The following is a 22715-nucleotide window of genomic DNA, read 5'->3' as shown; positions in this document are numbered from 1 at the left end:
ACTAGTACGTAGTATAGTCTATAACTTTCATTCCATAAAAGCTCGATGATAAGGATTCGATGAGGATACCAAAAGTAACAACAAACAAGATTTGTCTTTTATTAATTAATCGTTTATAATAACATTGTATTTTTTGTCAATTTTTCTTTTTGTAGCAGTTTTTTTTGTCGTTATTTCGGTTGGGCTAACGAGGAATAGATCGTTACGTGCCGATTCATAGAAAAAACAAAGCGCAAGATTATTCGATGATAAACGTAGCCGATGACACGACATACTTAATCAATGCGATAATTCATTATATTAAAAGTTGTATGTATATGCATATATCATCGGTTTCTTCTTTGCGCTACGTTCTGTTCGTACAATCTTAGGGCATCGACACAAGAGAAAAAAGGACAATAATTGGCGCTTAACTAACAGCACCACTCGAATACGTTCTGTCAGGTTTCCTATGTTCTTTTTTTTTAAGACTATCATTTTCTCCTCTTTTTCTTTTGCGCTGCGTGCACGCACTCCATTCTCTTTTTCCATTTCTTTTTATCTTTCTCCTTCTCTGCATATTCATCTTCTGTCCATCTTTCTGTCCACATACAGACACGCACGTACACACGCGTATTCTGTATTTCTCTGTATAGTATTAGCATGAAATAAAGTTGTGTAATTTGAATTCGAAATGGAGGTTCGATCCCTCATAACAAATGAGTAGAATCCGTTACTAACGTTTGACAGGATATAGCGGATCAGCCACCTAATCGTTACCTAGATTCAAACGAACACGCGTTTATCTATTTTTCTCAGCAAATGAAAAATATATTTATGTAGATATACATACATGTACGTACGTATACTCTGTGAAAGAAAGTTGTTTGAACGTCGCCCGAATAACGGTGATAATTTTTTGTCGATAGAAGGAAGAAAATGACACTGCTTAAACAATGTTTAGGGTGAAGGAGGATTAACGATCGATCAGCCATCGTTTCCTACTTACTTAATTGCGTTCATTTAGTTCATTTAAGGTAAACATACACGTACGCACTATCTCGGCGCTCGACGCGGCTTACACTTGTGACTCACGTAACGGTATCAAAAGATTTTTATATGTATGAATTCATTCAACGACTAAATTTATAACAATGACAATGTACAAGTGAGATAGACTAGACAAAAATGAGCGTCGACAAACGATTCGAAGAGGTATTACCTAAGAGAATGAAATTTTCTTTCGTTTCTCTTATCTCGTCAGCCAATCGTCGCCTTTTGCCCCGCGCCGCCTTGTTCTGCCTCACGGCCTCATCCGTACTCTCCTATTCTTTGATCTTTGCTTCGTTTTATACATACACATTCATCATATGTATACGTACAGTCTACCTGAGTTCGTGTTCTAATTACCTTGCTTTACGCAAACCATAGAATTCATCTCTTTTCATCAAAAACATTTCAATAACCATTAATTCGCTCAATTGTAAGTTTTATCTATTAGTTCTTAATCACGTCCGACCATTGCATTGCGGTATTTTATTGTTCCTGTTGTTTCTGTCGTTAAAACTATACTCTTCTAAGTTTTGGTCTGATCACAAAGAGAAAAGACAGGAATTAGCTCTTGATATAAGACGCGGTCTATTGGAATGATTTCTCTTGATTTCTTTTTTACTATTTAGTATTTCAGTAATACTACTTGTCTTTCTTACGACATTTAATAATAATCATAATAATAATGATGATGATGATGATGATGGCGATGATAATGATGATGACGACGACGACGACGATGATGATAATTATGACGATGACGATAATGATGATGATAATAATTTAAAGATAATGAATGACAAAGATGGCTCGTCTATTGACTTTTTTTTTACGTATCCGATGCAGCTTTTTTGCAACAGTCGCGATTCTGAATTCATGTAGGTATGTATGTACATGTACATATGTACATAATATATACGTTGTCAACATGAATCGCGTTTAACGTGTACCATTGTACCTATATCGATACGCGAACTTTTGCATCTGCAATAATGTATGACCACGGCGAAACAGGGAGAACAAACGAAACTGTTAGAAAGATGAAGGATAATAGAGTCTACGAATTTGCTAAATATGTAATACCAACATATTCGCTACCATTTCAACGCAATTTCAGTTTATGATTCGTTGCTCTTCTTCTTTTTTCATTCTTTCATGAATCATTTCTTAAATAGTCAACTTAATATTTTCTGTAGATACATACATATGTATGTATCTTTATGTATATGTAATATATTTCTCATTCATAGATTTCGATATTGGTAGCGAATGTGTTTACTATCTATAAATCTTAAGTGTTGCGTCAGTCTTCTTTTCTTTTTCTTTTTTTAAATCTTTTTCTCTTTTATTACTTGAATCAACGTTACGAGTCAGATATGTTCAAAGTAAAAGTTAACAGTGATTTCGATATTAGGTAACTGCGAGTTTATTCGAAGGTTGCGTGACGAGCTTCATCGGAGTAAAGGTTTTCTACGGAAGGACGAAATTATCTTTCTTTTCATTCAGTAATGCAATGTGCATTACATAGAAAAGATATGGTGAAAATACGTGTATTTTAGGGACATTATGAAATTTCTGTAGACGTTCTATTTACGTTCGGTTAGAAGATTTTTTAAAACTGAACGTTAAGAAAGGCTAACAGTGTTGAAGGTATGTTGTACTATTAATAGAGCTACAATTGTTAATAGTATCAGTGTTAATGACAGACGCGGCTTATACCCAGAAGCCTCAAAATATGTAGTAGCAAACCGGTCTGTAAAAGTCTCAAATATATTAAGAAGAAGAGAAGAAACACATAAAGAAAGCAAAAAGGGAGGTAAGTTGATTAGACCGTGCATTTGTCGCTGTTTCTACTGACATTAGCTAACATCGGAGCTAACGTACTATCAACGATTACGTAATCGTCGTTTATAAATGAATAATTATGAGAAATTTCATAAGAATTCCCAAAATGCTTCTAACTAAATGATTTGAAATTCGTCACGCTTCCTTCTCCTAGCCGAAGATTAATCGCTGTTTTTCTCTCCATAAATGTTTATGTATACGTATATCACGGCAAAAAAGAAATAGAACAATCAAAGGTAAGGATACTTTGTACAAAATACGATACAAGTAGCGATATAACAATACTTTGCAATAGTTAAATATAATATATATACACACATTTGTATACGCGTATATGTATACATATAATGTATATCTCATTGCCCTCGTAACATATGTATGCTATAATTTTCGGATAATCTTGCAATCCTATCCTGCCCCTTCTTTTCACACCCTCTGAACCCGACCCGACTAATAAATCCTTCCAAACATCTTCCTTTGTCGATGAAATAGTTGACTCGAGGCGATAGTATTGAACAAATTAATTAATTATTTAATTCATTTAGCTATTTATTTATGTATATTTTTATAATATATTTACGATGTACCTATTTCAACTTGATCCACGAGTCGTTCAGTTGTAAATCTTTCACTGAAGTATACGCTGTTGCGTATCAGATATTCGGTATTGTTTGACTTTTATTTTGTAAAATAGGTACAATTTGTTGCAACCGTACTTGAGTATAAGGAGCTACAATTTCCCTATAAATTTCATTTCTTCGAATGATCTCTGCCCGAATCACGTTTATTTCTATTTTACTTGATTTCAAACCATAGATTCATTAATCGTTTTGTCGTTTTACTTTTCCTGTAAGCGGTACGCTTTTTATGAAATTGCTTAGGTCGTCGGAGCGGACAAAACTTATTAACCAGAGAACGAGACATATGAAAAAAGAAAACGACAAAGAACGGGAGTAAAGACCAATTCATTTTCGTGTTTGATTGAAATGTTCGTATTCTGCGTATTAAAATTCCTTGTCAGAATATTCATAACGATTTTGTTGGTAATAAATTGTCAAAAAGATCCTATGTCGATGCTTCGCATCAGTCAAAATGAAAAATGCAACTACCGTCCTTGGGTGAGATATCATGATAAGGCACACCCCCGTTTTCTTGTTCCTATACTATATTTCACCAGTCTAACAAATATTGATCATGAATGATGATTGAAACAATACTTGTTCAGTGTTTCGTATATTCAGATATTTTGTCAATCACGAAAACTATATATATATGTCGATTCAGCTTCAATTGTAATCGATTTTCAAGCACCTAAAAGAAGGTTATATATATTTTCGGTATAGAAGTAAAAGAAGAAGAAAAAGGACGAGGAGAAGGAGGCGGAGAAGGTATAGAATAAAGGGGAAAAAGTAGATGTGAAAGGTGAGCCATAAAAGAAGAGGAGGGTGAAAAACTCATTAAAGGCTGTTGTTACACCTATCCTAGGAATTTCCACGAGAGATGTCTAGCGATTGAAACGATGCCATTTTGATCAAGAGGCGATGGAAAAGAGAGATTGGCCTGCGACTTGGACATCGAGGCAACAAGAAAGATAGAAATGTTGTCGCTCCTCGGCCGTACGAGCACTCGATCACAGAATCGAGACAGCATTAATTGTCGAATAGTGGTATCGGTTAAATATTCTATCAACGTCGGCGTCGGCGTCGGCGTCGGCGTCGGCGTCGGCAGCGGCGACGGAGCGGCGCGGCGGCGATAATGGCAGCAGCAACAGCAGCAGCAGTAGCATTGGCAGCACACGTTCGCGTGGTATCGTTCAGGGGTATTCGCGAAGAGGTGATCGGACGCGAGACGTGTTCGTACGTTCCTGCCTGCGCGTCTCGCTTGCTCTCGGTGATCGGTTAATACTGCTTTATAAAGAGATCTTTCTCGACGAGGATCGAAAGAGTCCGCGCGCGAAAGCATTGAGAGAAGAGTGGAGAGGAAGCGGAGCCAGCGACACGAGCAGGGTAACGGCTCACTTGCCCAGACCAAACTTCATGAAAATCAGTTCTTTTCCTTTCGATAGGATATCCCCACCAGCGCTCGCACCGGCCATCTCCGTGAACTTTTGCATCAGATTTGGCCCTGTACTTTGCTGTTGTTGCTGCTGTTGTTGCTGCTGTTGCGGACCTTGACCTTGCGCTTGAGGTTTCGACTGAGCAGTTGGTAATACAGTCGGTATTCCTCTCGGTTTACTCGTTCCTTGACCGGTCTGCATGGATGGACCCTGATTCTGTTGCGAATACCCTTGATTTTGTTGTTGCACTTGTTGCTGCTGCTGCTGCTGAGGTTGTTGTTGGAATTGTTGTCCCTGCGGACCGAAACCCGAACCTTGTTGTTGGTAGCCTTGATTTTGTTGATTCGATTGTTGCTGCTGATACGATTGATTTTGTTGTTGGTAGTCTTGTTGAGATTGTGGTTGCTGCTGTATATGCTGTCCAGGGCCCTGCATACTTCCTGGCACGTTACTACCACGGTTGATCACGCCGCCCCTCCCCTTCCCCTAGAAATTAAAGCGACTACAGTTAAGAAACAACACGTTCTACTACAACAATATCTAAATCGCTCCTGCGTTTTCTCTTCTTTCCTTCATTCAGTAGGTACCTACATACATATGTATCTACATTGTTCACTGATCTTGCTCAAATAAGTCCAATTCGAGCAACTGTCGCTTTGACAAGCGTAAACGTCTTTCAACGTAAAGCTCATTCCGGAAAAACGTCTCGCAATACGTCACAATAAGAATGAACTTCTAACGAGATTGACGATCGTGTTAATGATGTTTATACAGTTATTGTCACATCGATACTTTCTATGGTTTAACTTTCTATGCTGACCTACGATTCGTTCTTATTTTACTGATACATATATGTATGTCTACAAGGAGAAACTGACTTTTTCTACGAGGAGTAGAGCGTTTTACACATGTAACGACATTAGAATGTATCGTTACTACCTAAGCGAAAAAAGAGCTCATGAAAATGCACTTAAAATGGATCATCCGTAACGATCTAATAGCTAACGATCTACGTTCAATTGATTTATTGTTGATATTTCATGTAACACGATGAGGAAGTTTCGAAAACGAACTGCTACGAAATGAGAATAGATGGTCAAAAGGTTTGTCGTAACAGAAAGAAAACGCAAGGTAGAACGGAAAAGAAGAACGAAGGGAAATGATAAGAAATCCAAATACCGTAAAAGTACGATTTACAATGTATCTCTATATGTATATGTAATACATCTATATCGGCATGTGCGCATGCTTGCAAGCTTCCAAGACAAGCGATTAACTTTGAGCAACACAAACATTGTCCCGAAAGAGTTATCGTAAAGTAATTGTATATGTAGATTCGAAGCTTACAATTAGTTTGTACCTATAATACGTATACGCATACTTAAAAATACTTAAAAATGCTTAAAAATGCTTAAAAATGCTTAAAAATGCTTAAAAATGCTTAAAAATGCTTAAAAATGCTCAAAAATGCTCAAAAATGCTTGAAAATGCTTAACAATGCTTAACAATGCTTAACAATGCTTAACAATGCCTAAACAGCGTTTGAATTTAATTGGTTATTCGACCATTAATAATGTTTCTCGCTGGAAAATCCTAGATATAGTAATATGTATGTACGTGTAAACATACAGAGTCAAATATGCGAACCTGTTACAGAAATTTTATGCGGCCTTATGAAGAGCATGCGTTACAATGTTGCATGTTTCATACATTTGATAAAATTCTCGACTGAAAATGTAAAATTATGCCAACGCAACCATCGGTAGATTGTATCGTCATTATCTTTCTTTAAATTTTTATCCAAAAAAGGAAATGCAATAAATTGAAATCGACATAGTTAAAAAAAGGGGAATGACGAGTAGAAGTGATAGTTAAATTATTGTACATATGTACTTATGTACCTATGTAGCAGGAAGAAGCGAACAAACGAGAAACTATTTTATTGAAATGGTAGAGGAAATAGTAAACAAGAATAAAGTATAGTCAAAGTATTGTAGAAGAAAGTTTGATAGTAAACGGATTAAAAGCACGTCAAAAAGCATTGGTGAAAATTTTCGGATAGAGCTGTGGACTCACCTGCTGTTGAAGGTGGGGTGGTACGGGGCCTTGCTGATGGGCACCCATAGGGGTGGGTCCATGCTGATTGGACGTGGTTACAGTCGTGTAGCTGTGGTGATTCGCTTGTTGGTACGCTAGATGCGGTGGATTGTTTTGATGTTGGAGTTGATGTTGTTGGTTGTTCATTAGTGATGGTTGTTGTTGTTGTTGTTGTTGTTGTTGTTGTTGTTGTTGTTGTTGTTGTCTAGAGTCTAAGTGACAGACAGGGACAGACACAGGCACAATGCAGGCATCTAGCAACAGAGAAGAGAACAGAACCGTGTTGTCATTTGTGGCGCATTTATCTTTTTTAACTTTTAACTTTTAAGTGAACGTTAGTACGCGGCCGAGCGTGCCGAGCATGCCGAATTGCCGAGCAATATCCTTTCAACTTTCGATCTCATCACATTTCATCTGTTTCTACTTTTCCTTTGCGTTTCTTTAATATCTAGGCTAGACAGTCGATGGAAATTAGCGCGAGAGGTAGATTTCAATTACTCGACGGAACATGGAGTCTCGCGTCCAACTAATTTGTCCCGTGACTTTAGGTGTCAAGACACGAAATATGATAAAAGAACGAGTCCTTGAAAAACTTAAGTGTTCAATATTTAAATGGCCAGCATGACAACACGACACGAACGACAATCATGTGACACGACGACCATCGACCAGTTCAGGCACACAGAGAAACAGATTATGTTATATATGTGTGTGTGTATATGTATATATATACACAATATGTATATGCGCGCACGCACGCTACCACTTATACATATATACACACATATCCGTACATATCTGTAGATATTTGCATATACATATATATGTATACACATGTACAGCATAAATGTAACAAGTAGATTTAGTGGAGGAAAAAAGAAATAGTCAAGTAAAGAATTACACAGAGCCCAAATGTGCTTTGTACAATTCATCGAAGTAAAATACATACGAAATATAATACGAATACATGTATGTATACATACAGGTAGTATGTGTATGTACGACCATACATATGTAATCTATACATAATAGAAACACTGAAAGCAGCTTAATGTTTTATTTTGTCTTAATATATAAATATTTGAATAATAACAATATCAATAATAATAATAATAGTAATCATTATCATTATTGTTGTTGTTATTATTATTATCATTATTATTATTATTATCATCATTATTATTATTATTATTATTATTACTACTACTATTACTTTATTACAGACATATACAAATATATGTATAGATATACTGTAGATAGATAGGTAGATAGGCAAATATATAAATAGGTAGATAGAGAGGTGTACAGATAGATAAGTAGATAGACAAATATATAAATAGATAGATAGAGAGGTGTACAGATAGATAGTAGATAGATAGATAGATAAATAGATAGATAGAACGATAGATAGATCGACGGATAGATCGATCGATAGATAGATCGATCGATAGATAGATAGATCGATAGATAGATAGATCGATAGATAGATAGATAGATAGATAGACCGATAGATAGATAGATAGATAGATAGATAGATAGATAGATAGATAGATAGATAGATAGATAGATAGATCGATAGATCGATAGATAGGTAAATAGATAAGTAGGTAGATAGACACAAAGAAACCGCTTTACACGTGACGATAATCGAGTTCCTAAAGAAATCTGTAAATATAAAATCGTATTCACACATTCCGCGAACATATTAGTTGATATTTATACAAAGTTGGTAACCGACACTATGCGCCAATTTTGCACGAGTCCCTAGAAACTTGTTACCAAAGTATTCCTTAAATTAATTTCTAGAAGTTCAACTTATCCGAATATCCTATCGAAATGCATACATATAATAAGAGACATGTTTAATTCAGGCTTTGCAATCACTTTGTAATTTGAGAAGAATCGAGTGCACCTAAAAAGATAAACTTCGATTCAGTCAACGTCGGTTCGTTCTCAGTACGCCGCCGCACCGATCGACCATACTGCTACGTGTGACCCTTCTGCTTGTCGTCTGGCACATCTAGTTTCGTGTCTTGTGTTGTTTGCCGTTTCGATTCTACATTCGCACTGACGTCGAATTGTTTTTTCTATTTCTTTCTTAATCCCCCCCTCCCCCCCGGCCGCCGTTCGTTGGCTCTGTACATGTTCTCTCCGTTCTGCATTTTTACTTTTTTTTGCCATTTGACTTAGAACCGATTAACAAATTCGCTTTCATTCTGCGTTTTTTTACATCATATTATTATTACGTCTTGTTAAACAGATTAATTGGTTGTATCGCTTGAACAAGCAACGTCAGTGGGAATTTACATATTTATACTTCTCGAGCCAGTTTCCCATTTCTTTCAAACGAACGTTCCTACTATGGACATATTTAGAGTTGTTTGTAGATATGTGTACACCTGTCGATCTCGGTTCTTCTTATTGCTGAGACGATGGTTTATTTTCTGGCATCATGTTTGCAAAGATACATTGCGAAAGTTGAACCCATGTCGCTGCGCTTGGCTCGAGAAGTTATTTATGTGCCACGATTTGCGGCAGCATAAAGGATAAAAATATATGAAAAGCAACGATTTCTGAGATGTTACCTTTGCCTCGTCGATGAGCAGGTGGTGGCTCCCGTGGTGGTGGGGGCGGTCCTCTGGCCCCGGGTCCTTGACTCTGACCTGGAGGCCTTCTGTTTTCGGGCGGGAGTTGCCCTTGCGACGGTTGGTCTGGTGCTTCTGCGAGAAAATTGCTTGGAACTAAACCGCGAACTCCATTCAATTCACCCTTGTAAAATCCATCTTCGTCAAGATCACCATACACATAGATCTCGTTCCCGGTTTGAAACGCCAGTTCTGCTTGCTGCGGGAATAAGTAGTAATTGATATAAAGAAATGATTTGTGATTCGTAATATGTAAAAGAAAAAAGAAGAAAACGGAAAGAAGGAAATTTGTAGAGAAAAAAAAAAAAAGAAATGGCGTTCCATTTTTCTGGAACGATTCTAACCAACAGTTCTAACGAATTCAACAACTGAAATAAACACTAGGTCGAATTTCTATTTGACGAAGATCTTACAGAATCAACGTTAGGAGATAATTCGTGTGGATCATAATCGTAAAGCGCTATCATCTTCTTCACTGGCATGTTGGCGTAGGCATCACCCCATCTGCCCCTCCTTCCCGATTGTATCTGTCCCGGTTGATTGGGATCCTTAATTTCTTGTACCATATTATAAGGGACAAATCCTCGTCTACCATGACATTCTCCCCAATAAAATCCATCCGCATCTTTCTCACCATACACCTGCGAAATTGATTTATTAGTTCGAAAATAAAGGAAAATTGTCACGACAATGGCTATAGATAATCTAGCGAAAAATACCTTGATGGTATCGCCCGCGGAAAAGGGCAATTCTTCGCAAGCATCTGGATTAGGTGACATAGTTTTTGGGTCGTAGTCGAATAGGGCAACGAACAAGCGAGTTCTTTTGTTCATTTGTTGAGCGGTGCCTGATGGATGGCCCGCATTTCCCTGACCTTGGATATCTCGGCCAGCACGATAGCCGGGCCCTCTACCTCTTTGATTTCCTTCATAAAGTTTAAAGAAACCAGAAAAGAAGAAGAAAAGGAAGGGAAAAAGGAAGGGAAAAAGGAAGGGAAAGGAAAGAAACGCAGGCAGAAAGAACATTTAAAAAGTTGTTCGGAAGTGAAAGAAAAGCTTCTAAATAATATAATCGATAATCTAACTGTAAGTAAGTAATTTAGTATAGATAGATTTGAAACGTACCTGCTTGATCGTAATACGGGTCCTGAGGTCTACTGCCAGGCCCAGACATTCTTCCGGATCTATGCGTCCCGACAAGTCCTTGCTGTCCCATTGGCGGTCCATATCGTGGGTGTCCATGATGATGTAACGGTATGCCTCTACTTCGACGCGAAGGATCGTCTTCCTCGCTGTAGTTTGCTTCACTTGCAGAGTCTTTGGTGATTTCCGGAACTCCTATGTATCAAATAGAAACGTGTGCAAGTTTTGAGAAAGTCCGATAGTAGATTCAAGTTAAGCAGAGGTAATGTCACTCAAGTTCGATGCAAATGGAAAGATTAATTGTAAGTTTGAGAAAAAAGGGGTAAAATTGAAACGAAAGGAAATCATAAAGGTGTGGTTACAATACGAATGATTTTTTAGAAGCGATATGGTTAATGGCAGAACTCCTTACCCATCTGAGACATACTCTGTCCAGGATAAATCTCTTTGTCGGATAGATTCTCATCGGTTTCGATGATGATTTGACCGTGAGCATCAACCCTGGTAGTTCCGTGTCTCCTGATGTGAGAAGGTGGTAAAGGACCTGTAGAATATCGTTGACCCGCGACAGGCATACGTAATCTGTTCGGATCATCTGGCTGGCACGTAACGGAAGGCTGCGGTTGTCCCTGATCTTGCATGTGCGCGGATCCGTGCTGCAAATGCGCAGTGGTACCACCACGAAGAACGCTGCAGGGAATGGCAGTGGCACAACTATCGGCCGACTGGCTTTCCCTGCTTTTAGTCCTGACCGTGATATGTTTCGGATTCAAACCCATCAGTTTGTGTATGTCGACCAGAGCGTGGTCACCGGTGGGGCTGTCTACGTCGGTGACCTTTTTCCCATCGGCGTACACCGCGTAACCGGTGACGGCCGAACCGTTTAGGGCAACAGGCTGCCAGGTCACTAGCAAAGTGCCGTCCTGCGGTCCAGCCTCCACCTTGTCAGAAAATGCCGTAATGCATTGTGATTATCGTTCCAATTCATTCTACAAATTCTACCGTGCGATTTCGAGTACGGTCGCGGATTAAGTAAATAGTTATTGAAACGATTATTAACCTGGATATTGACCGGAGGGTCAGGCAATCCCTTCGGTAACGTTTTGAAATGGACGTGACATGCTAAGCTGTTCGCCGCTTGAGCATTTTGGTCCTCGAAATGCGTCGCCCTTAGATTCTTTGCCTTAACGGTCACTCTGTAGATCGTGGATGGCGCCAAGCCGGTGATCGTGTGTCTGTAAACGCCAGGCTTCACCGTTCTAACCTCGACGTTATTCACGCAAACCACGTGTTGGTGATTGCTGTTGCTCGGTAACCAGGATATTACGGCACTGGTGGCCGTTACGTTCGATGCCTTGACAGCGGTTGGACCCAATGCGACATCCTTACCAATCACCATTGTGCAAGCAGCATCGCGAGACGTACGTCTCGAATGTGTCACCGAACGGACGCTTATTCTGTGCGGCTGTGGGCCCGGTCGAATAAAATCAAGTAACCTATCGCTTTAGCTATTATGTGACTATGTACATACATAGGTAGGTATTTCACGAAAATTCTCAATATTTTCGGACATATAGGGAGGTACGTATGTATAGATCTATCTATTCCGTTGTTGGAAATATGTAATGTCCTTCGAATTCTTTTTCTAATCTTCAATTGAGAAGTGGAAATAAGAGAGGTTGAAAGTGAAATTGAAAAACAAATTTTTTTCCCATAAAGAAGATGTTTATACGAAGGTCAATATCGGTAAATTATTCTCTTCGCAACTTTAATTTTCTTACTTTCAGCCTTTTTTATTCCCACTCTTCAATCAGTCACATCTCGATGGTCGCTACTCCATTAAAAAATGAACGTATTTGATTACGAACCCGAGTAGAATCGACTCCCTCGACTAGCGCTCTGGTCCTCTCGGTTGCTTTCACGGTAACCTTCAACACCCCATCCACGTAGACGTGATACGATTCTAGCTGATGAGTATTCTCAGGTGGTGTCCAACCAATTAGGACACTCTTGTTCAGTTGCCGCTCGAGTGTAAGGTGCTGTGGCGCCGGAACTAGGTCCGAAAACAGGTAGACTTCTTCAGGAAAAAAAGACAAGACAAAGCCTAGCTGTAGCTACAAATCGTTTGCTATCTAGTTTTCTAAGCCAGCCTAAATCCATTAATCCATTTAAAATCGATCCAACAAAATATGGGATCACTTTCAGACCAAACTATTCGATGAACTGATTCGTTTGTTCATTCGTTTATTGCCGTGGAAGCTTGTCAGTAATATTGTATATGTGTGTGTAGTGATATGTACATACCTATAGTTCATCTACATTTAAGCCTTAAGCATTACCTACGTATTGAAGGGTTACTACATATAGGTATAGAAAAAAAAAGAAACCGATGTTTCTCGATCGCTCGTCTAACTTGCCTTCATCAGATTTTGCCATATTTTTGTAACACGATATACAGAGAATATGCTGCGAATTGCTTACAGAGCGGCAAACATCTAAGCGAAAATCGATACTTGACGGACGTAACGAGTTGAAATCATCGAACAAGCATCAATACCTCGACGATTATTATAATTCGTAATTCGTGATATTGTTAGAAACTATCCATGATACGAGTATGGAACGCAGTACAGTGACATTTATAAGAGGATATACTGATATTTACATATGTACTGCTATTGTATGCATTCTATCTGAAATGTAGTTAGGTAGGTAATGAGGAGAAGTGAAAAGAAAATTAGTCTGAAATATACCAACCTGGTGGTTCTTGTTCATCTTCTTCCGCGATATTATCGAGTTCTGCATACGCGGACAATTCAGCTTGGCGATTTCGATTTCCTTCTTCCAGAGCCGCCAGTTCGAGATCGATATCTTGTAAATAACACTAGAACGATAATTGAACGAAAAAAAACTGTCAAGTGATTTGTTTGGAATTTCGGAATAGTTGTGTTTATACAGGAGATTAATTTGAATAAAAAATGACGGTGAAGCAAAATTCTGCGTCGAAAGAAAAAGAATGGAAAAGAAACGAAAAGGAATGGAAAAGAAACGAAAAGGAAAGAAAAAAGAACGAAAAGAAACGAAAAGAAAGTGCCCCATAATATTATTGCTCACATTGCTCACTTGAGGAATATTGGTCGAAGCTGAATCGTCGACGTCTCTGAGACCCAGAACAGCTTGATGGAATTGCAACAAGTCGTCTCCGACTAATTTTTGAACAAAATTAGCTGGAACAAGACCACGTCTACCATCGAGAGTTTCCGCGTCGAGGAAACCATCTTCGTCTGGTTGTCCCCACACTAAAAGATAGTCGCCACCCTGAACGGGTAGTTCCGCTTCCGGATTTTCATTCGGCGAATGTTGAAATGGCTCGTATGTGAAACGAGCAGTATAAACGTAACATCTGCCCTTTCCGGGTATATCAAGCATGTCCACTTGCCCCTCGGAAACGATATTATCATTGGTCAATCGATCCAATGGATTGGACAATATACTGCTAGGTATCTTTGGCATTTGCCTCGAACCAAGATAGAGCTGGCTCGTAGTAGCAGTTGCTGTTGGCGAACTGGCGCGTAAGCTTTGCTGAATCTGTTGTATAATGGCCTGTTGTTGAAGCTGATTCGCTTGTGACTGAGCAGAAAGTTGTTGCATCGCTTGGAGAGGATCGCTTATTGCTTGCAACAAACCTGTCGATGCGGTACCTAGAACGAGAGAGGTTTCCTTACCGACCGATTTATCGGTATTAATTGCGAACGCGATTGTAGCGCGATCAATGAGCCCATCTCGAAGGATGGGAGGTAGGAAAAGGCGAAAAAGAAGGCGAGAAAGAAGGCGAAGGAGAAGAGTAGAATCATACCTGAGCTCACGCCCGACGTGCCAAAAGCATTGGTCCCGACGGTAGAGTAAGTCGATCCACTAGTGGCAAAGGTACTTTGTACACTCGAGAAAGGAAGAACGGTTTGAGGTACACTTGTAAGCGCACCTAAGGTGGAATGGAAGGTATTCGTCGAATAGGGCGGCAACGATGACAACGTCGTTTGCGGAATACTCGTTTGCGGAACGGAAAAATTGTGATGCGATAATTGGCTGCTAAATGTACTCGTCCCTGTACTATACGTTCCGTTCGGATGCGACGTAATCGATAAACTTGGATATGTCGTTGCCTGTGCATATCATACACAAATCGGCAACATCATTATCGGAGTTATTCTTAGGGTAAATATGTACGTATCTATGTATGTAGGAAAAAAAAAAAAAAAAAAGAAGAAGAAGAAGAAGAAAAGCCGTGTCAAGTTTGATACCTGTTGTTGCTGTTGACTTCCATTAAGTTGATAGGTTTGGGCGGTCTGAGTAGGCTGTGTGTAATGAGGTATTACGTTTTGACTCGACGATGTCAGGTACGTTGTAGAGGCCGGATGTTGCTGCGGCTGCTGTTGCGACGGCTGCTGTTGAAGCGGTTGCTGATAGGTTTGCGTATGCGGATAACTTTCCTGATACTGACTGCTACCAAAATGGGTGTGCGTTTGTTGCTGCTTCTGCTGTGATGTCGGTAGAGCACTTTGAGAATGAGAACTCGACAAATCGGTGTGGGTCGGTTGCGGTTGTTGATACGATTGCATCTTTTGTTGAAAAACTGGTTGCGATTGACTGGAGGAGAGCGAAGGAGCCGGTGGAATTGGTTCGCTGTAATGATACGGCGGCCCGTTTGGGGTCAACGGTGGACATCCGGGCATCATTGGTGTCAAAGGCATAGGTGAACCTGCGTACTGTTTCATATTCTCCATCGTTTCGATTTCATGTTATGGAATAGTAGAAGTGGAAACAGTCCCGAGTCGCGGTACCATCAACATAAGCGACTATATTTACATTTTACATAATATGTATATCAATCTGCGTGAAGAAAGAGCGGAGCAAGAAATATCATTACGTTCTTTTACGTACATGACCCATTTGCGTAGGCATTCCGAGGTTCAAAGCATGCGGATGGGGCGGATGTTGATGCTGACCGAGATTAGGAAGATTTTCCGAGCTAGATCGTAGAATGCTTTGCGTAGCTGACGGTTGTTGCGTGGTGATGGATCCCCCCCGTATATGATCCAAATCGTGTACCATCCTAGTAGCGCTACGTTAATTAACATTAAATAAATCATATTTTTAAGAGGGTCGACACACGATCCGCGCAGTGGTAAGTATCGTAATAAGCAATAGGTAGACATAGGCATAGGCAGGCCTGCCGTCGCGTCAGCTTGGTAATGTCTATACTCAGGCAGACAGGGTATCTATAATAATAATATTAGGTCACTAATGGGTAGGTAGGTATATACGATATGCAAGTACGTACCTACTTACACTCCTCTTCTATTCCAATGTATTGAAAACATTGATGCTAGTAGACACTGTAAGTAGGTAAGTAGATATCGATATCGATATCATCGACAGGATTAGGCCATCGGATCGTGTGTATGACCCGTAAGGATAACAAACATAAAATGTATCTACATTATATAGATACTTATATAACAATATAGTTTACGACTTAGCTTAGCGACTGTAAACTCACGGTGAATAGGACACGATATCAGAAGACCGTACCTATTATCTTGCTCCATCTTCGCTATTATTCGGTCGATTTCGGAACCAGCCGGAGGCCAAGTAGTCGGAACCGCTGAGTGACCTACCCCTGGCCCTCTGCTTAGAGCACGTTTCAAACTCGTCAGCTCCAACGATAATTCTTCGTATCTGACCATCTGTAATTCTGTTTTTTTTTCAAGTTCTCTTATCTTGGACTGCAATGCTTCGACTGATTCCGGTCCTTGATACCGTCCTGCTATCTTTTCGCGCAACTGGCTCTGTGCTTCTGCATGTTGTCGTTCCAGCTCTGCCTTTCGGGCTTCCGTTTCACGCATTTGCTGAAACCATGTACCGTTACCAAGTCGAGCTAATTCAGAAAACATACCTCACGATCTTAACAATTAATGTATCTACTAATCACGTTATAGACAGATAGGATATAAAGCTCGAAGGCAAGCTCTATCGCATCGTTAGAGTTACCTAAACGTTCTTCGAATATCTACAGATTCAGAATTCATTCAGTGTTCATTCGGAGCATCAAATTCGAATCTTCGTGGAAGAATTCATTTACGAATTTAGGAATTTGTAGACAATCGAAGAAAAGTAAACGGTAGAAATGATCTGTAACGTAACATTCGTAACTAATGTTGTCTAATGTGTGTCTAATGTGTGTCTAATGTGTGTCTAATTACACATCGCCTTTCGAACATCTCGAAGCTGACTATGATTATACTTGTAGGTAGATATCAATATCGAACTCGGTCGTTCATCCTCTCCAATCTCTACAACGATTATAAATGCCAAGACTGAGCTCACAGCTATTTAGCGTTTTTGTTGCATAATTTGAAGAAAAAAATCCAAAAGAAAACAATTTCAAAGAACCTGCCTGTTTCGCCCGTTACGCGTAAAATTCTTTTACTTATTGTTAGAACTGTTGACGAACACAATTGGTCGATACAACTAGTTAATATCGCCAATTTGGAAACGGCATTAGTCGCGCGTGCATCCTTCGACATTCTTATCAAATAGATAAGTATACAGATGTGTATGCATACGTACGCTTATTACGTGCACATTAATCTTATACGTAATACTTGATAGCTTTGATTTCGTTACTGACTTGCTTTATTCGAAAAGAAACTGTTTATTAATCGACTTGTTGCTATTGTATGACGGTAGAAAACAAATAGGTATTGACATTACATTGTCCGTGTTTATTGTTTCTCTCTTGCGCATATGCAAATAGAAATGTAAATAATGACTGTTTAAAGTTGAGACGTCTGAACTCGACATTCCAGTCCTAATAAATCGGGACCTACACTCTCGAAAAGTTTGAAGATGAGAAGAGACAGAGTTCGGTTAAGAGAGTAACTGGAATAGGGTAGGGAAGAGCGCGAGCGTGGCGAAAAGCGAAAAGTTAAAAGTGAGTGAAACTAACCTCGAGGATGGATTCAAGAACCGCGTCCTGCATGATGGTGGTTTGGACAGCAGATCCGGTATCCTGCAGCTGCGGAGCCTGAGGTGCCGTGGAAGCGCCACCTCCAACACCACAGCACTGCAACATCCCTGAAGTCTGAAACCCTCGCCCGTCTTTATCACGGCCAGTCGCTATCGATCTACCGTGTATCTAGGAGCTATCTTAATTAATTGGCGGCTTTTGTAGGCCTGCCAGGCTGCACACGATGACCCCACGATTAAGCGTACGATTCTCTGGGTGCGAAAAGGAATTCTTTTTTCATTGTGCACCCACAATATGCCCTAGCCCCGAGAGCTTAAACAAATGCCGACTAAACGCAATCGGTTACTCTACTTGCACCTAAGTACATACTATGTAGGTAGGTATACGTATGTGCACCCTTACGAAAAAAATACTGCGTACTATACTATAGTAATAAAACCGCATTTTTTTCTACTCTCCCCGTTTTTCATTTTCTATAATATACATTCCTATATAGTTATGCGCAAATTTGAAATGTCAGGCTGAAGATAAGTCGCGTTGGTAAGTACACGAAGGATAGGTACGATGACAATCATAATGAAATCGTATGTGCTTGCAATATTGTATTCGCTATGCTAGATAATATATGGTAAGTTCTGTAGGTACACGAAATCGGTTACCGCGCTTTACATTCTGTCATTCGCATCTGCTTATTTCTTAATCTGTTTTTTCATTCCTTTCTTCGTTAGCTCATGGAAAATGAACTTTTTAGCTACGTATGGAATTCAATCAATTCTATTAGAGTAGCAACAGGTTCTTAGGAAACGTTCTGATTCTAGCAAGTGTCCATATCGAGAACGATCAAAAGTCAGCTTCTATTTCATTAATTTGGTAACGTCAATCGTACGTAAACGGACTTGTGGAATATATTAATCAAATTAGTCGATAACTTGCTAGATAATTCAATTCGTACAACAAATTATCGCGCAAGAAAACTATGTAATTGTTCGAAAACTATAGAAAAATTGAAGAAACGGAAGCAAAAAATCCTTTGACCAGCCGCATCGTTTATTTCGTTTATTTTTAAAGGTTGCCACTAAAAAAAATCTATCTACAAAATAATCATGCACGCGGTAAACACGCTTTTGCGCTTGTAATTATCGAAATGTACTGCAAAATATGTTGTTTGGCTATTGAATTGAGTTGTACGATAACTTGTGAAGTTTTTTTTTCTTCTAAGCCTTTGCATGGGGAAATGTATTATGTATTTATAACGTATCGTGTAAATTTCTCTGATAAAACAACAGAATAGTATCTATCGTTAACCGCAAAAGGAGAACCAGAACGTTCACAACTATCGAACAAATCTTGAATGATTCTGTATGAATACTAGAAAGTTGGCAAACTTCCAGTAAGAGAATAAAAATATTGAGCGAATGCGATTTAGCAAGAGAGGCTAAGAACGATGTAAAGTAAAGCGATAATTTGAATCAGCAATAATTCGCTTTATATGGTTCATATCACGTAACACATCGTATTCTGTATATTCGACTTTGTGCCTGTAGTTTGCTGAATCAGAAATTATTTGAAGAGAAATGCGTGTCCAAGCGTGAGAGTGTTCCTCAAGAAAGAATATGTACATGTAATACTACAATGGGTAGGTTAAAATCCGTTAAAATCATTAAAACAGTTCGGTTTACGATACTAGAAATTTCCTTGTTATCTTCGTAATCCTTGTGAATCTGCGTTTTGTATTTTCATCGATTAATCATTCGTATTCACGACAAATTTGAATGAAAACAATCATGATCGAATAGAATATGTACTTCGATAATACCTACATACTATAGGTAATTCGACTCTATTAGGTGATATGGCTGCCGAGGAGAGCAAAATATTGAATATAGAAAATAAAACCTGAAGTCGCGATAAGCTGCAAAGCAAAAAAACATGGAAAACAATGCAAGTTAAGAGATAAAAACGCGACCCACCGATTAATCGAATTGGACGAAGGGCTTGACGAAAGAACAGTTTATGTACTGAAAAATGAAAGGGATAATGGACGATTGTGATATAAGAAAAACGTAGAGGAAGAAAGTGATGAAAAAAGTGAAGGTTGATAGCTCGACATCGTATTTTAAAGGTACACTTTTCAAGACGTCCAGTAAGCAGCAAAAAGTTGAAAAAAAACAATAGAAAACATATGCGAATAATCTTGTGAAAAATGCTATTAGAAGAAGAATCGAATGAGGATGTAGTCGGCAGAGATGAGGCAAAGACAAGAGAGCATCAGAATGAGTTTTTGTCCGTGAGCACGAGTCGAGTGGTACGGCACTGCTTATTGATCTCACTACCAATGGTACGTAGTATACATTGTAGATATAAACCCCATGCGCACGGGACACCGTTACACGACGACCATACGTAGTGTCACCCACTGTCTCGCATCACTATCAACCACCTATTGCTATTACCGCGAGTACTAGCGACGGCGACACCAGCTACGGAACCCTTTTACGCACCACGCATCGCTACACTTTGCAATTTCCACGCTGTCGAGTTGCCGTCCTTTCTTTTTTCTTACTGCTACTATTCTCGCTACGTTCCCCTTTCAGTAGGTCAGCCTTCACATCTTTTGCCCCCTTGCTCGCACGATCGTTACTACAGAAACCACCCTGGCATTCCCGTTTCGGTAATTCCTAAGAAATGCGAAACATGGAATCCTTCTATCGATATTTACTCAACAGTCTCGAGGAAATCCTCCGCTTGGACACTTTTATCGACGCACTCCGACACTTTGCGACATATATCCTTGTATATCGTTTAATTTCTCTTCCTTCCTCACGCGCATGGGAACGCACGCAGCCATGTAGTCTTTCTATCATTCCCTATCATTCTCCCCCCCATTCTCTCTCTCACTCTCTCTCTCTCTCTCTCCCCCATTCTCTCTCTCTTCCATTTTTCCCATATTTCTTGCTTCTAACAAACCTCTCTTTCTCTTTCGTTCGCCTCCTTCTGTCATGCAATCTCACACAGCTTCTCGCAATTCGACACACGTTTGCACACACTGTTGTTTCTGGTATTTCCTTTTTCACGGAACGCACGACACTTACGATGACCGAGTCGAAGGGATTGTGGCAGGCCAGGGCTGCTGCTGCTGCTGCTGCTGCTGCTGACGAGCAAACTTCACGGGACTCGCGAGCTTTTTCACTCGACTATCATCCCGTACAAGCCCCAAGATCTGTTCGGCCGTGGAAGGCAGGCGGCAGGGCTGCTGGAAAACGGGGGAGGAGGTTTGTTCCCTAGTCTAACGGAGTGAGAAGCGACGAGTGGGGGTATACACCATTCTGGCAAGAGGTGGTTATAGCCGACCGGTGGGATTGGAGGACATGGGGAAGGGACAGGGCGATAGAGGGAAAGAGAGGAACAATCAAACCCAGGGCGAGGGGGAAGGTGGGAGAAAGCGAGAGGGTGCGAGAGGGTGCGAGAGTGGCGGGGCGGAGGAGGAGGGTGTGGAAGAGGAGGAAGCAGGAGGAGGTACTAGCGCTGGAAAAGTGAGCTAGGGGTAGGGACTCTCGTCACCACCGGATATAGGTCATTCTACGATCGATGCCGATACGGAGTCCCTTTACCGCTAGGGACCGCTTGCAATCGCTTACGTCATTTCTACGCTTGCGTTACATCCTAACCTACGCTTTTTTTCTTAACCACTCTCTGCCTTCGTTTCTCTTCAAACAAACGACATTTACTTCTTCAAAATGTTCTTCCGCATCGTGTAACGCATGATTCTGTCGCGAACATCTAGTAGTAAACCGATCTACCAAAATACAGTCTTGTTCGAAAAAAGCTCGGTCTAGCCTTCCGTGGTTCCGTGACATTTGTTTCAAGAATTGCTATTACATCATGAGGCGTTTAGCGATTCGATCAAGTGATTCGTCTCACGGCTACACACGGAGGGTGTAGCTTTCACAAAAGACCAATCAATACCCGTGAGGCGATCCACCAATCTTTCTATCTCATTTTACCCTTCGACCTTTCCTTCTCTATCTTGCTTCATCCCTCCCTCCCTCCCTCCCTCCCTCCGCCGCCGTTCTATTCAGCCCCTTCCATGCTTCATCTCTCTCTTTCATCCCCAATCTCTCCCACCCTCATCTTCCTTTTCTCCCGTCTATTCATCTTTTTCCTTTACTTTTGTCATCCTTCTTTCATTTAAACTGTATATGTGTATACGTACGACGTATTATGCCTACGCTAGCATCAGTTTGTTATCCCTGCTCTTGCTCCTTTTTTCTTCGCTCCTTCTTCCTTTTCTTTGTGTTTTTATTGTTCATTCAATAAAATGAAGACCGTTCGTAATGAACGACAAAGGTGAATAAAACAAATAGATCGTTTATCGAATAAAAGTGGCATGTATCAAAATAAATAGTATCATCGTTCGATTACTGCGAATTCATTCGTTTCCCTTTCCTCTCATCTTTACCGTCTCGAACCATGCTTACGTTATTTGTAATCGTATACAGTTCAATTGTTACTAATTGTAGAAGTTACCTTGCTTACACGTGTGCAGTATACGTAGACTGTACCACGGATTTTATAGATAGACTACAGACAAACTGCACAAAAATTATACTATTTATGAGAAACACAAAATCGTTAATGTTCATATTTAAAATTTTAGTAAATTCTCTCGTCGTTTAATTTATCTCGGAGGTCTGAAAAAATGGAATGGGAGGAATTCGTAATAGACACGGACCTGGTCGAAGCGCAGGCGTCCGTGCGATTAAGTGACGTCACGAGTAGTCTAAAGTACGGGGTGTTATACGCTTATCAATGAACGTACGGGGTCTACGATGAATACCTGTTCTCTAGTGACTGGTTGGCTGCTTGCCTGC

At 40.0% G+C, this 22715-nt stretch overlaps 1 protein-coding gene across 7 annotated transcripts; it reads right to left on the bottom strand.

The window, feature by feature from the left end:
- Positions 1-74: 74 nt before the first annotated feature.
- Positions 75-21132, bottom strand: Rbp (RIMS binding protein). Of its 7 annotated transcripts, none has more exons than XM_076381442.1 (17): positions 20937-21129; positions 17824-17958; positions 16407-16723; positions 15756-15936; positions 15116-15580; positions 14671-14977; positions 13929-14515; positions 13572-13698; positions 12683-12891; positions 11875-12279; positions 11227-11755; positions 10797-11009; positions 10392-10597; positions 10086-10313; positions 9613-9871; positions 7007-7281; positions 75-5416 (listed from the first exon to the last, which is right to left on the bottom strand). In XM_076381442.1, the coding sequence occupies exons 2-17, from the start codon at positions 17947-17949 to the stop codon at positions 4889-4891; spliced, it is 4962 nt and encodes a 1653-aa protein (XP_076237557.1). In that variant the 5' UTR covers positions 17950-17958; positions 20937-21129; the 3' UTR covers positions 75-4888. The 7 variants fall into 7 exon arrangements, with proteins under 7 accessions (XP_076237557.1, XP_076237560.1, XP_076237558.1 ...); XM_076381445.1 differs by having other exon boundaries at positions 12683-12867; XM_076381443.1 differs by having other exon boundaries at positions 13938-14515.
- Positions 21133-22715: the final 1583 nt, after the last annotated feature.

The sequence above is a fragment of the Calliopsis andreniformis genome, chromosome 6 (genome assembly GCF_051401765.1).
Source record: "Calliopsis andreniformis isolate RMS-2024a chromosome 6, iyCalAndr_principal, whole genome shotgun sequence".
NCBI lineage: Eukaryota > Metazoa > Arthropoda > Insecta > Hymenoptera > Andrenidae > Calliopsis > Calliopsis andreniformis.
The sequence above is the reverse complement of the archived record's forward strand: the minus strand, read 5'-3'. Positions and strand labels throughout refer to the sequence as shown.